At 38.7% G+C, this 14,948-nt stretch overlaps 1 protein-coding gene across 2 annotated transcripts in view; it reads left to right on the top strand.

Annotated features, from left to right (window-relative positions):
• LOC124720371 (probable citrate synthase 2, mitochondrial) overlaps nt 1-14,948 on the top strand; it is a 234,300-nt gene that overhangs the window by 182,247 nt on the left and 37,105 nt on the right. For both annotated transcript variants that reach the window (XM_047245699.1, XM_047245698.1), the window contains exons 4-5: nt 4,112-4,300; nt 6,280-6,479. In XM_047245699.1, coding sequence (XP_047101655.1) covers nt 4,112-4,300; nt 6,280-6,479 — 389 coding nt within the window. The remainder of the gene's footprint in view (nt 1-4,111; nt 4,301-6,279; nt 6,480-14,948) is intronic.

The raw sequence follows: 14,948 nt of genomic DNA, 5'->3' as shown, positions 1-14,948 counted from the left end.
GTTATTGTGTCTGTACATTCAGGAAGACCTTCAGGGTTTGATGAAGAGCATTTGAATGTATTAATCAACAATTATCCACATCAGTGTACGCGAGGACTGGCAAAGGTGATGAACTGTGATCAATCCACCATGGTGCGATATTCACATGCATTGGGGAAGGTTCAGAAATCGGGTGTATAGGTACTGCTTACTCAAGCCAAAATCACAAAAATCAGTGGGTGACTATGCACGCATCTCTACTTGCTAATCATCAGCTGACTCGTGGAAAACACAAATTCCTGTCCTGCATCATTACTAGTGATGAGAAATGGTATCGTTATGCTAACATAAGGAAAAGCAAGAAATGGTTGAGCCCAAACGAAGCTGCAACTCTGCACAACCACAAAAGATAACGTTATGCATCTGGTGGAACAGGGATGGTGTAGTGTTCTAACAATTGCTTCCCCGAAGTGGAGTGATTGCTGCTGACATTTGTCAAAAACTGAGGTGTCTTGCAGACGCAGTCAAAGAATGACGACTAGGCAGACTGTGTAAAGTGATGCTACTCCACAATATTGCCTGACTGCATTCTGGTAGACTGACAAAAACCTCGGCACAAGAGCTGGGTCGGGAAATCATTCCACAACCACACTATTCACCTTCTCCACTGTCTGTTGAATGACCTTAAAGGAACTTCCTTTCTGGATAAAAATGCACTCTGAGGCAAAGAACTTGTCAAGCCTTGTTCAAAGCTGTGATTTCTACAGTTGCAAAATTGAAAAGTTACGCAAGTGTTGGCAGATTGTTGTAAATAGTGAGGGAGAACCTTGCTGATTTTTTGTGTGTGTGTGTGTGTGTGTGTGTGTGTGTGTGTGTGTGTGTGTGTGTGTGTGTGTGTGTGTGTGTTTTAAATGAGTGTCTCCATTGCTATTTCTGTAAAATGCTGCTTCCTTCTGGGATTCACCACAGTTCCTCCAAAACACCATCATGGGGCAGTCACTCGACATAGCACCAGCATAATGCTACGACCATTACCTATTTAGGGGGATTAGGCAAACAGCAGCTCATTGGGCCACCAGGAGGGACAACAACCTGTTTCCCAGGTGTACACAGTAGCCACCAAAATGTGCCAACAGGTTTAGTCTACAAATTATTTTATGTTGTCTATGTAATAAAGTGAAGCTGGCGCTGCGGGTAATAATCCAGATGGGTCAGTTTGAGAAGCAGCATTCAAGATATGTTATGCTCTGGAGGAGGATTTGTCAGAAAGCTAGCAAAATAATTTTTCATGTTCAAGTGCATATTGACTATTTGGTGAGTTATTATCTTTACTTCCTAAATTATTTAATCATTGCCCCAGTAATTTGTTTAAAATACTCGACAGGCGTTTTATCTTGTTCCTAAATAATTTCAGGCGAATGCTGGGTGTGAGTCGTACAGAATAGTCAGATTCTAGGTTAAAGGGATATTAACATTGAACTAAGAGGAAAGTAAAATACATAAGATAGTGTAGTACTTCTGATGTTTATTTTAAATTATAAAATTTAAAGCTATGGAAGTATTAGCCCTATTCCAGAGTGTAATATTTAGACATACATAGAATATTTTTGATTGATAGTGATGTTTCCCACAGTTTGTAGCATCTGTGACCTATTTCCTCAGTGTGGTCTAAACATGTCTGTTTCACCCTGGTTTAAGAGCCACTTTCTTGGAAAAGGGATCTTGTCCTCCTTTTATTCATGAGTGACTTGTTTTTGTGTAATTAATTGTCTACTGGCTCAATGACACAATAGTCCATTAACGGTAGGTATTTTTGTTTTAAACATGACAGAAGACGTCTTTGAAACAGTACCACTAGAAAATGTACTCGTAAACCAACAGTTTCCATATGGGATGCCATGTTGTCCAGACAGGTCACGGAGCCAATGTACTTCTCTGTCGGTGAATATTGTGACGTGACAGGTCACACAGCACGGGGATAATGACAATCTCCATCAGTTCAAAGTTCTTCGTGGAGCATTGTGAGGAACAGGCTCTGAGTTCTGTGATGTGGTAGTCTTTCTCCCTAAGGTACATTTGCAACACTTTGCTTATAAAGCCTCAGTTAAAATGCCTGCAGCAGACTGTTCTCGGATATATATCAGTTGATCTGAAGGCAACAGACTGATTTGATCAGGCAATGTACGGGAAACCTACACGCATTTGAGCACACACTGTTTTTATCAAGCTGTACCAAAGTAAGTACTCTGTGTTCTAAAGTATTCAGAATCAAAGATTCATTCTGACGATGACCACCTAGAGTTTGAATGGCAGTATGTTAAGTGTGTTGAGAGAGTGGTTACAGTTAGGGGGACATACTGAACACTTCCAGATACCACAGACAAAGGACACCTTGTGAATCCACGAAAGAGAGAGGTGGCTATATTTCTGCCATACTGTGGGGCAGTGAGCAGTAATGAGACACAAGAGTCGCTTCTTGTGTAAGCATCATTCAAAGAAGTTTCGGGAATGCAGCCAAATGGCATTGATAATCGCTGATATTTGTATAGTAGCACACCTTTCCTGCCCTGGCAGTTTTGCCTCAAATGGCAGGGTGTGATCCTTCTGAAATATAGGCCTTTATCTACATCACCGAGCTGCGTTCCCATAAAGTGTTTGAATAATGAGCTGCAGAGACATGGACTGAGACAAGTATTCCAGCCTGCCCTGGAAGTAAGAGATGTTGTGCCCCTTGTGTATGGTGTGTGCTGCAAATGTAGCAGCACCTATAAAGGTCAACCTATTCCCACTGTAGCTAGCCACTGTTCTCAGTGCAAGTGATATTGTATAAAAAGTGAGGTTGAGAAGTTGCTCATAGCTGAGCATTACCTGGAAGACGGATGTAAAATAAAATTTGAAAAGATTAGTCTCGACTTGTGGATTGTCGTATTGGGATTCCATTATTGACACAGCAGCTAAGATTAGAATAAACTGCAAAAAATTTAAGAGAGCAGGGGTACTCACTTAATAAAACATGGGGATGGGCTTTGGATATCCAGCCAAAGCAGGTGCTCGACACTTTTAGGGACGTGACAGTGCAGTTTCAAATGTGGCGCCACCCTCTCGCACCCTACAATGGCCTCAGTCTTTTGGCTACTTGCTTTCGGTGCACGTGTCACTTTGGCCATCTAATTGCTTCCCGATGCAGAAGTTGTGCTTTTATAGGGTGATCCTGTGATGTTAAATGCTTGCTGGGATGATGAAGAGTAAATGTATCAATTTGAGGTGAGGGACTGTGATTTGGAAGTGACTGGGCTGAAAGTTACAAATGAAATTTGGGCCCGACACCAGATACTGTAATGAGTGAGTGTACCAGTACTGTTGTTGCTAATTGTAGGGTAAACCGTTTTCAGAGATGGTGGTATGAATAAAAAGACATTGCTTGTAAACCTAGAAGTGGTCATTCAGAACTGACAAAATCGGTCAAAGTGGCATTTCTCTTGCATTTTAAACGCACTTCAGTCGATACCAGGCAGTTCTAAAGTCCAGGCCACACACAATTAAGCATTTGTGGAGTAGAATGCTTTTCTTTTTTCATTTTCGTGCGGTGCTGCATAAAATGCTTGATTTTGAATCCTTTTAGGATGAAATGACTGTTTTACAAAATAAATTGCTGAGGTACAAGCAATGAACTTCACAGAAAGGAGCTACATGTGAAGTAGGAATAAATCCCACAGTCTGAGAGAGAATGACTGTCAGGATAAAAACTCTAAGATCACGGGCAGGAGGTGTAGAGGTGTCAATTACAAATTTTTTCGTAGGGGGAAAGTGAAAGCAAATGCGTGAAACTAAAAATGGTTTTTAGAATCTATTTTTTATCGTGCAGTGCACACAATTCCCTACACTGCTAAACATATGCAGAGCTTGAGTTCTTGCTGTTGTTTTGTTTGTCAAGTCTGAATAATAATGGACCATATATATTGTACTGTTTCTCATGTGCAGTTGGCTGTTAGAATTTTTGTTCTCCAATTATTTCTCAAAGTCCTCGGTCTATAATTTCGAGATCGGTTCCTTCTAACGTACGTTCACAATGAAACTGTTTTGTTTTCAGTTGGCTCCGAATAGAAAATAATGACCGTTGCGGCAATTACAGGTGAAGTACCTGTCGAAGGAGTGGGCTAACCGGGCTGGCCTGCCTTCACACGTGGTGACGATGCTGAACAACTTCCCCACCAACCTGCACCCCATGTCACAGTTCAGCAGTGCCATCACCGCCCTCAACACGGAGAGCAAGTTCCTCAAGGCATACAGCGAGGGTGTCCCCAAGGCCAAGTACTGGGAGGTGAGTTGCAAACCGGCTTATAGTCTACTGTTCTTCTGGTTCACCCTTTGGCCAATTTCATAAATTGAGTTGCACTTATTCTGTTACATAGTTGTACTGTTTTTAAACAGATTATTTCCAACATGTAATGGTAAATTATCTTCTCAGTAATGCAGTTCCAGTATTTAAACAATGGCTTAAATATAGCTCATGTGTCAGTGTGCTGTGGAAACTCGGTATATTGTGTGGTGTGCCATGAACAAAAAAGACTGCAAACCATTGCTGTACAGTTCAGTGAAGTCATCCACAAGGATAACATACTCTGGAAGTAAGAGTAATTCATTCAGAACTCTAGGAGCCTGGAATGTTAGATCTCCTAGTTGTGTTCATAGATTTGAGAAATTGTAAAAGTTGATTAGATAGCTTGAGCTAATATCGCACAGTAGGAAGACATTCGAGAGACTTGCAGAAGATGTGTAAAGAGCTTCATCAAATGAGTCTCTTAGCACAATAATCAGAGACTTGCAGAGAAATCAGTCACAGGAATACAGTATTAGGTATTAGTGTAATTAAAACAGGTTAATTTTGCTTTACTGTTGGTTAACAATACAAACTAATTTAAAGTGGTAATTTTTGGAACTCATGAGATGCTTTTCTGCTAAAAGCCCACTGAAAACGCAAATGTGTTAAGAGAACAAATGTGCCTTACAGGGAAATTATGCAGGTAAAAGATGACGATGTAAGATAATGGGCCTCGAGTCTTTGTGAAAGAGTACATAGATAAGATAGTTTTCTACACTGTACACTTGCTTGATACACAATTCTCTAATAAATTTTGAAGGAAATGTGCAAATGAGTTGCATTTGTTGTGAGTTCAGACATAAAATGGTTTGCCACACATTTGTGATTTCTGAAGCTCATAGAGACTGTTCATGGGTTCTCTCCCACGGTGTAATATGTCAGCCCAAGCTCCTTATAAGCTCAAATACAAATAATGGAGAGCATCTGAAGATTAGCGGTTAACTTCTTGAAATTAGTTGTGTGCATGTTCTTATTTATAATGCATAAGGAAAGTGACACAATTACTTTAATTTTCTAAATTTTCAAAATAAAATGCAAGTTTTTTGGTTGCTAAGGTACTCGATTACTTTGTATTGCATTATTTGATGAAAGTATTTTATTTCTCTAAACAGCAGGCTTCATGTATAAACGTTTCGTGCTAAATGGACAAACGTGTTTCTAACTTGTATTTTTCTTTCATCTTTGTAGTGTGTTGACATCAGTTTTAGTTTAATGGAATCTACTTGTGATTGATAAGCGTTGACCTGTTCAAAGAGCATTTTATTTCAGAGAAAAATAAGTTTGTGAAACCGCATTTCAGAAAGGAAATTAGGAAAGAATGAAAGTTGTCAGTTGGTAATTTTGAGTGTTTACATCCCGCAACTCTGTGACAGTACCAGTATCTGGCAGCAGTAGAACAGAGAAGTGTGTTCACTAGATGATGTATGAGAAACAGAAAGAAATAGATGAATTCGCGTTTCCTGATGTTCTGTTCAATTTACGGGCGTAATCCTTATTAATCTCACCAGTGTAAAAGTCGAGTAAGGCTTTTTTATTTTTCTACTATAGTAGCATTCCGAGCAATAGAGAGCAGTCTCACTTTTCCATTAATTCAATTTCTGAGAGAGTGCTTCACTAGACAGGTACCTAAGCCTCAGAATATATGTTTTAGGAATCTTTTTCCTTTTACATGTAAAAAGAAATACAATGCACAGAAAGGAACCTATCATAGAACAGATAACAGCTGAATTCCAAAGTTGATGAACAACAAACCTAATAGCTAATTTCAAAAGTACTTCATATAGGAAGAATATTTAATGCACAAAATGTTGTTGCAGCAAAGAATGTCGTGTAATGTGTAATTGCTTCCAAATTGTTACTCATTTTCTGAATTCTTGTATTTGCAGTTTTTGTAATTCTCGCTTTTGTGTGTCTCGTAGTACGTATACGAAGATGCGATGGATCTCATCGCGAAACTGCCCGTTGTGGCTGCCATGATTTACCGCAACACTTACAAGGAGTCGAAGGGCATCGGAGCTATAGACCCCAAGAAGGACTGGAGCGCAAACTTCTGCCAGATGCTCGGCTATGACAACCCGGAGTTCACCGAGCTAATGAGGCTGTACCTCACAATCCACAGGTGAGCTGAGCACTAGTTCAGCAGGTCAGTACGGGGCTGCTGATTTCAATAAGCGTGAGGGCTCGTAATTCTTTCAAACTCGTTGATCCTGATAGACAAAAAATTAAGATGTAGTCAGTGCTTGGATCTCTGTCATGGTGTTAACTTGAATAAAAGGATTTTAGCTTATGTTATGTACTTTCCTCCATTGGTTTATAGAATTCCTTTCTGAAAGCAATATATCCATTTACTTCTGTCAAAAAAGAAAAAAAAATCAAACTTCAGCGTAGAAGATACGTGCAAAATAGCGCTCGCAAACTAATTGATCATTTAAAATTATGGTGCACCTTGCAGGACATTTATTGGTGGTCACTTGCTTCATAATTAAATCTTTTAATAAGCTTAGAGAGGAGTAAGATTTACAAATAAACATTTTTACTTATCTTTTTTTCTCATAATTGGTTCCAGTTAGTCACGTTTAGAGGTTAATTCTTAAGGCTGAAATTTTTGACTTCGTATGTTCCAAATGACATAATTGTGAAACAGGCCTGCTCCATAATTTCTGTTTCTCTAACATTTTTATTCTGTCACATTTTTCTATATCACAATGTCTTTACAATCTCCGCTTTTAAAACAAAAATTACATTGGTATTGCCAAAATTAAAAACTCGTCCGACCACATCGGAGACATGCTCACCACTAACTCATTCTGCGGTACTAACAATATTAGAGTTCAGACTTTCTTTACACAAGAAGAATCTTCACCAAATTATATCATTATTTTATAAATGAATCCAGAAATAAATTTAATTAATATCGTCAGATTGCCCAATTAATAATGTGAATTTAAAGTGTGCCAGATATTTTGTAATTTCAAATGTTTCTAAAAGAAGAGTAATTTTGACTGTACATATAGAGTTAGTACATATCAGTTGTGATAAATTTCTTTTTATATATTTTAACCTGAACTATAACACATCGTATGGCATACTCTATATCAATTCAGGCAGGCTAGGAAAAAATCGTACCTTCACAGTCTCGGATGTTACTGAATTTAGCATATGTTAAAATGAAGGACTAAGGAACATTTATTCTTCTGTTTTCTCCAAAAAAAAAAAATTCTGCTTAGAGATACAGCCCTCCAACATTTATTCTTCTGTTTTCTCCAAAAAAAAAATTCTGCTTAGAGATACAGCCCTCCAAAGATGACACTGCGCATACCATTTTGAAGATACAAACTTTGGAAACATTTTTAAAATACTGTATCTCTGTAACAGTTCTGGATATATATTTTTTTTTTTTTTTTTTTTGGAAAGATAATTCCTTTATAGTTACAAAGAAATCCTCCATTTGGACATATCTGTCAAAGTTCTTTTACTATAGTATTCCAAACTTTCTATAGTATTCCAAACTTTCTATAGTTTCTGGTCTCCCCCCCACCCCCCACCCTCAAAAATGCCAATCCATTATTTTGTCCTGTGTCGTCACTTAAAACTGCAACACTTGTGGCCTTGTCTTGAAAATAAGTCACTCCTGTAAAAATTGAAACCTGGTCATTACTCCAATGATACCCTAGTACTACTTGTGGGAGGGTTACAGACCAGTTCCCAGCAAAATCACAGTGAAGATTTAAGCATAGTTCATCAGCCTGTATGCAACTTTTCACTTCTGCAATTTGTTGTAGTTGCAGTTTCTTCAGATGCAGGTGTGTTACTGCTTTCACTGACCATTTACCAAGTTCATCAATGAAACTGTGTAAGGCAACATTTTCTTAATTAGTTTTTCCTCCCATGTCGCAGATGTAATTTCTGCAGTTATCTGCTATGTCTTCCAGGCCAAGTATCCGTAAAGGCACTCCTCCCTTTCCAGGGCAGTCACTACATGAAACAAACCAGTGTCTCACTTTGTCACAGACTACGAATGACTTCACATGCCCAACCGAGGTGTCATGTGTCACGTGCTCTGGTAGGTTCTTCAAAGTTGCCACACAAAGTTCAAAATTTGTGCAGTAGGCACATAGACACCTCCAGTTGGGTGTGGAACTACCCACTTAGGTCGTAATGCATAAAATTGTCCTCCCGTGTGTGAAGTTGTATACTTGCTCTTATGAATTGCAAAAGTTTCGGTAATACTGCAGGTCATGTACCTCTTAAGTTTCACAACTTTTAGACCTTAAACTGTTGCAGTTATAGTGTCTTTCTTGTTGGCACTCAGGTGGGAACAGTCCCATTTATCTTCCAGATAAAATGTCTCCACTATTAGAACTAGAGCATCTTCTACAGTTTGACCATAAGAGGATCTGGTCTTCCAGAGACTCCTCTTACAGACCACACATTTCTTGATTTGTCTACCATGTACTTTGATACTGTTGGAATGTGGTTCAAAATGTCTCTGGAGTAATAGTTAAGTCTTGCACCTTTTCGCTGTAGGATGCACAATATTCAACAGCTGAATTGATATTTGTGAAAAATTCCTGGCAAAAAGTGCAAGAGTGCTTTGGTTCATTTTCTTCTGAAGATGGAATTTCCACTTTGAAGAGTGTGGTCAGTTTTGCTGTGAGGTATTCATCGATAGCTTTAATAATTTCTCTGTGCTTTCTTGATGCATAGAGCGTATGACTCAACTTCACTGACCACTGTTTCGTGCAGATACTTTTTGTTTTGCATTCAGAAAGTGCTGCTTAGTCACGAAGTAGATAACCACAGATTTTGCAGACTCATAACCTACGTATCAGTTCAGTAAGTATAAAAGCTTGAATAGGACTTGTATACCATATTGGAATTGTCCTATATAACTACATTCCATCCTTTTGGAAACAGGTATGTTCAAAGTGAAACGGAAACAGTATTTACTTGACCACTACTTCTGTTCTGTCAGATTTTGCAGCACTATCACAATTAATGTAGTTCATCATTCTTAACCACACTTATTGCTTCAAACTGTAATTCCTTGTTCTTAGTTACGTTGTCAATATGAAACATATATTAAATTTTTATTTCAAGGTAGGAATGTGTGTAAATTGTATTATTGTCTCAAACTTGACAAATTGTGTGTAGTGTGTGCCACCTATGTACCACATAAAGATTGAGACCAACTCATTGTTGAGGACAGTTTTACTTACCCACTGGTGGGGAACACATTTGTGAAAAGCATGTGTTTTTTTTTTAGTAAGGAGGCTGACAGTAGAGCCAAATATTGTAAAAATAAATTTTTTCTCATATGTGCACATTGAATGTAGCTGGACAATTTATATTTCAGTGTACATGAATACAAATGACTGCCTACCTGACTAAGTTGGCAGATTTCTTCAGAATGATTTCAGAGTGCTTTGCTGTTGTCATTGGTCACTCGTACTGTATGCCCATTTTGTCTACTACATTTAACTGTCATTGAAGAGTTTTTAGGGCTGCAAGAGCAGGATGTTTAATATTGGTTCATGCAACTCCCATTTCCTAATAACAGTGCTTCCATGTGATTGCAGAACTTAAGAGCTGTTGCAGGCCTTTCAACAGTCTAATTTATCCTGGTTCTTCAGTGCGATGAAGAAGGAGAAACTTGTGCACAGCATTTTCCTAATTTATTAAAATGGTGCAAAGTTGACAATGACATGTAGTCACTCTGCTTTTCAGTGCACTTAGTCCATTCTACACGTTTCAAAAGATTCTTATAATTACTCCACAGTTTTCTTCCTCTCCCTCCCCCCTTTTGAGCTGCAAGTGACTTACGCAACCACTTCCTTCTCTGTAAGAATAAATTGGCCTTTCAGACAGTGTTTAAGTGGACCAAACTGAAATTGTCCAGTGTTACATGAGGAATGCAGAGGATGCTACAACATATTAACGTACACATTCAGAAGAGTTCGAACAGTGTGGGTGGTAGTATGTGGTTGCACATAATAGTGACAGTAGATCTTGGTGTTTGTTTAAAATTCTGTGGAATAATTTCAATTTCTTTTTGGCTGGAGATCAGACATGTTTCAATTCTGTGCTCCAGCATTTGTTCTCTGGTTCAACATGTTTGTTTCAACTTCACTGAGGATTTTTTAAAAATTTCACCTTCATTAGCTAGACAGTCCACTAGCTCTGGCAGATTCATGTGATCCCACTTGTGCTCTTTACGTAGTTGTTTTGAGACATTCTTGCACAGACTTTATGAAAGTTGTCTCTTACGGACGATTTGGTGTGCATAACTGTATTTAGGTGCACCGGGTTTGCCACTTCATAAACAGTGACAAGTCAGTTATTAAAAATGGGGTAATGGGCTTGCTCGATGTTATCATCAGTACTGGATGTGACTGGACGCCCTGGTCTTTCCTTGTCCTTCATGGTTGTGCAGTCTATTTTTGATTGTTCAATCCACTGGTAAACACTTTGTTGTGGCAGAGTGCTGTGCTGTGCTGAAAGTCTTAAGTGAATTTCACCTCGTGGTACACACTCAGACCACTACAGACGGATTATGGTCGACTGTTCTCCACTGGTGCAGCCATGTTGAATTTGCAAGAGCTTATGGCTGGTGGAGAACAGCTGCAAGTGCGGAGAACAGTGGCCTCTGGTGGCAGGTGAGCACATTAAGCTGTACTGCTTAACTAAAGACAGTTTTAAGAATGTGGCATTTTTCACTTCTGTTGTATTTATTTTATTGGCACATTGCTAGTTTGTTTTCTAGGCCATTTTAAAGTAGTTTCCTGCAGTAGAAAAGTGTGCCCTATGCATTAAGATGACAACTTTTGAAAATTTTCTTGTTGGTTTGACCACGTAACCATTTAATAAAACTGTCAAACCATTAAGTTTTCATTTTGAAGCATAATTATTGCACATTTTTAGACAGGAGAAAATTACTTGAAAGTGACCAAGGTGGCAGAAATGTCATGTACCACTAAAATTCAATAGAAGAGAAAGTCACTATTATTAATAAATTTTGTACTGTGGTGCACACTATGAAGAAAATGCAGAGGCACTTACTAAGTGGCCCTCATATAGCAGGGTGTCAATTGGTAATAAGTTGTGAAAAAGTAATAAAACAGAGTGGTTGGTCATGAATTTTTTGGCAGCCAGGTGCAGTTTTAGAATGGAGTAGCAAATTGGTGCTACCACCAAAATGTTGCATCCAGCAATCCTTAAAATTAGGCAGAGCTCCATTCTGTGAAATTCTAGAATGACAATTGAACTGGAAGAATTTGTCACTACTGATCTAGTGAAGAGAGAATACTTTACTTTTTTAATATTCTGAAGAATAACTCACAGTTGACTCCTAAGGACAAACTCGATTAGTTTCTGATGAATTTTTTGCAAAATGCAAACCAAGACTTAGTTTGTGCAGAATATTTGACAGAAATGCTGCCATTGAGAGGCTTTGCTGTTAACAAAGAACTTTCAGCTGAAATCACAGAAGATACAAATTTTGCAGAGAGAAGCGATTACAATGCAATACAATTGTTAGGCGATTTACTTAATAGCAAGAAACAACTAAATATGGCAGTTACAAAATAAATGATATTAGCTTTGAAGAATTCATCAAAAAGAGTAGAAGCCTCAAAAGAAGAAATCTAATGGAAGTGGCTAGTCTTAAAAGAGCAATTCAGGAAAGAAGAGCTCAAAATTGAAAAGAATGATCATAGAAAAGGCAAAAGAAACAGCTGAAGTTTTAGATCTTAAAATTAGTCTAGCTAAAAAACTAAAATACTGAATTTTGAACCTTCACAAAATTTAGTGGTGACAACATTTTTATGTCAAAACATATTCATATTTTAATTGATATGATGATAAATGTATCTGAAAATAGTCATCCTATGTGAGAGTTTGTGTTTTTGTAGCATATGATGAATGGTATACTGAGTCATAGATATAATGTAAATGGATGGATAAAAAACCTACTCACTAAATGGCGGCAAGGAGACACACACACACACACACACACACACACACACACACACACACACACACACACACACACACTGAGTTTTAGAAGGTTTTGGAGCCTGTGATGCCTCCTCCTGGCAGAGTGTTGAAGGGGAAGGGGGGAAGGAAGAGTGGTGAAAGAAAGACTTGAGAGATGAAATTTGAAAACCTGAGAGTAAATGGAAGGAATGGTAATAATGACACAAAGACTACTACTAAAACATTGTGCATAAGTTAATAAGAGTGAAAAAGCTAAGTGCATTGTACGTAGCAGAGGTGTGAGGGGGATGGCAGAATATGGATAGGTGAGAAAATGAAAGATTTAGAAAACTAAAATGGAGTGAAGAAAGGAGTAGTTATTGTGAAGAAATGCCGAGACAGGAGGAATTAACATAAATTAAGGGTTCTGTGGCTGGTGAGAGCTGAGGACATGTTGTAGTGCTAGCTCCCAGCTGTAGGGTTCTGAGAAAGTGGTGTCTGGGAGAAGAATTCGTATGGCGTGTGTGGTGAAATGGGCACGGAGGTCACGACTGTCACGTTGTAGAGCATGCTCTGCAACAGGAGATTGTGTGTTGCCAGTACACACCTTCTGCCTTTGCCCATTCATCCTAGTTGATAATTTTGTGGTAGTTGTGCCAATAACTACCATTTTGCATCAGTTGTTTCCCTAGGTGAATAATTGACGAACAGTCTCAGTGTTAAGAATCCGTGCATTATTGTAAAGTGGAAACTTCCTATTGTTGCGCCAAGTGGGAAGTTATTGTAACCGCAATTGTCGATGCGCTTAGTAGCTAACAGCATCGAGACAATTTCTGTAAAAGTTTGTCAAGTTTCTCGTGCAAGGTTATAAAATAACGACAGTTTTTGTAAAACTGTGTACTGTGTGGGGTGATTTCGGACAATGCCAAGAACGTATAAGAGCAGGAGAGGTGCTACGGTACGGAGTAATTGTGATCCAGAACTTGAAAGCTGTTCGTGATATTGAGAGTGGTAAATTATTGTACAGAAAAGTGTGTGATTTGTATGGTATACCCTACAAAATAAAGTGCAGGAAGCATGTCTGAAAAAAATGGGAGGACAGCCAGTGCTAAATGAAGAAGAAGAAGAAGAAGAAGAAGAAGAAGAAGAAGAAGAAGAAAGGTATCTTGAGGGCTGCACATTGGGAATTTCCCTTCACTAAATTGAATATTAGATATTTATTTAAAGGCTACCTTGATAAATCTGGCCAAAAAGAGAAGAAATTTCGTAATAATCTGCCAGGATTCTGCAAATGACAGTCAGAAGATCTTTCCGTTCGCTTGAGCGAAAATATTAAACGAGCTCGTGCAGAAGTGAACAGAGAGACTGTTAAGATGTTTTTCTCCAGTATCAATGGAAAGCTGGAAAATCTCCCACCATGTGTAAAAGGTCACCAAAATCAAATAAAAAGCGTGTAGAATTTAAAAAAAGGCAGTAACTGTCGGAATTCGCCCTCTATATACTGTAACTTCAGACAGGGATTTAAAAAAACACTTGTCCGAAATCACCCCGATCCGTGGCATGACTTCGGACACTTTAATTGCCTCAGATAAATATACCTACACCTACACATACACTTTCTGGTTATGGTATATTTTGTTACACATATACCCTACCACTTCCATAAAAATCAATTTAATCTAACAATATATACAAAAGTTACAAGCCAAATAACGACAAAACTGTCCGAAATCACCCCGTTTGACGGTATATGTTTTGCCAGTTACACAGTTCGAATAGGTGATGGCCCAGGAAACCAGATTTTGAACTACGTCATTACGATAATTACGTCCAGTGAAGGCTTAGTTGAGAGTAGTGGTGTGTTGCTGTAGGGAATCTGCGTTTGTCTCAGATGCCAAGGCTGTACGGGAGGGAACGTTTAACATGGGAAGGATGGCAATCGTCAAAATGTAAGTAATGTTGTTTCTTTGTTTGGTAGGTTTAATGTAGTCAGAAGTGTGTAGCTGGCCTCGATGAGGATGAGATCGACACTGAGAAAAGTGGATGGGATTTGGAATAACACTAGATGAAATTTAATTGGGAGAAGATTTTTAGAGGCTCCTTAAATTTTAACAGGTCAGCCTCACCCCAAGTCCATATAGCAAATATGTCATCAGTGTATCTAAACCAAACCAGGGACTGAAAGCCTATGGGTCCCAGGAAAGCCCCCTCCAAGTAACCCATGAAAAGGTTGGCATTGGAAGGAGACAACCTGGTTAGCATGGAAGTACCCCCTGATGTGTTTCACTGTCGTCCCTCAAAGGTGAATTTATTGTTGGTACGTATAAAGATCTCTCTTGCCATCATGAGCCTCATCACACATTAAATCTGATGTTTCCAAAAACATGCTTTTGCAATATAAAAATGAAGGTCCCACATTCTGTTTCTTGAAACCTGCTGGCCCCATGGAGTTATTCCCAAAGGCCTAACATAAAGTCCCTGTTTGTGGATGTCTTCCTACTTTACACTACTCTCTTGCACAGTTTGTCAGGATCTTGCACTTACCCGACTAATCTGTGACCTATATGCCCCATGTGTCAGCTTCTACTCCACCAGATTTCCACTTCTCTCCTCC

This window comes from Schistocerca piceifrons, chromosome 11 (genome assembly GCF_021461385.2).
Source record: "Schistocerca piceifrons isolate TAMUIC-IGC-003096 chromosome 11, iqSchPice1.1, whole genome shotgun sequence".
In the NCBI taxonomy this organism is placed as follows: domain Eukaryota; kingdom Metazoa; phylum Arthropoda; class Insecta; order Orthoptera; family Acrididae; genus Schistocerca; species Schistocerca piceifrons.
Note: the sequence above shows the minus strand (reverse complement) of the source record. Positions and strands in the feature narration are given on the sequence as shown.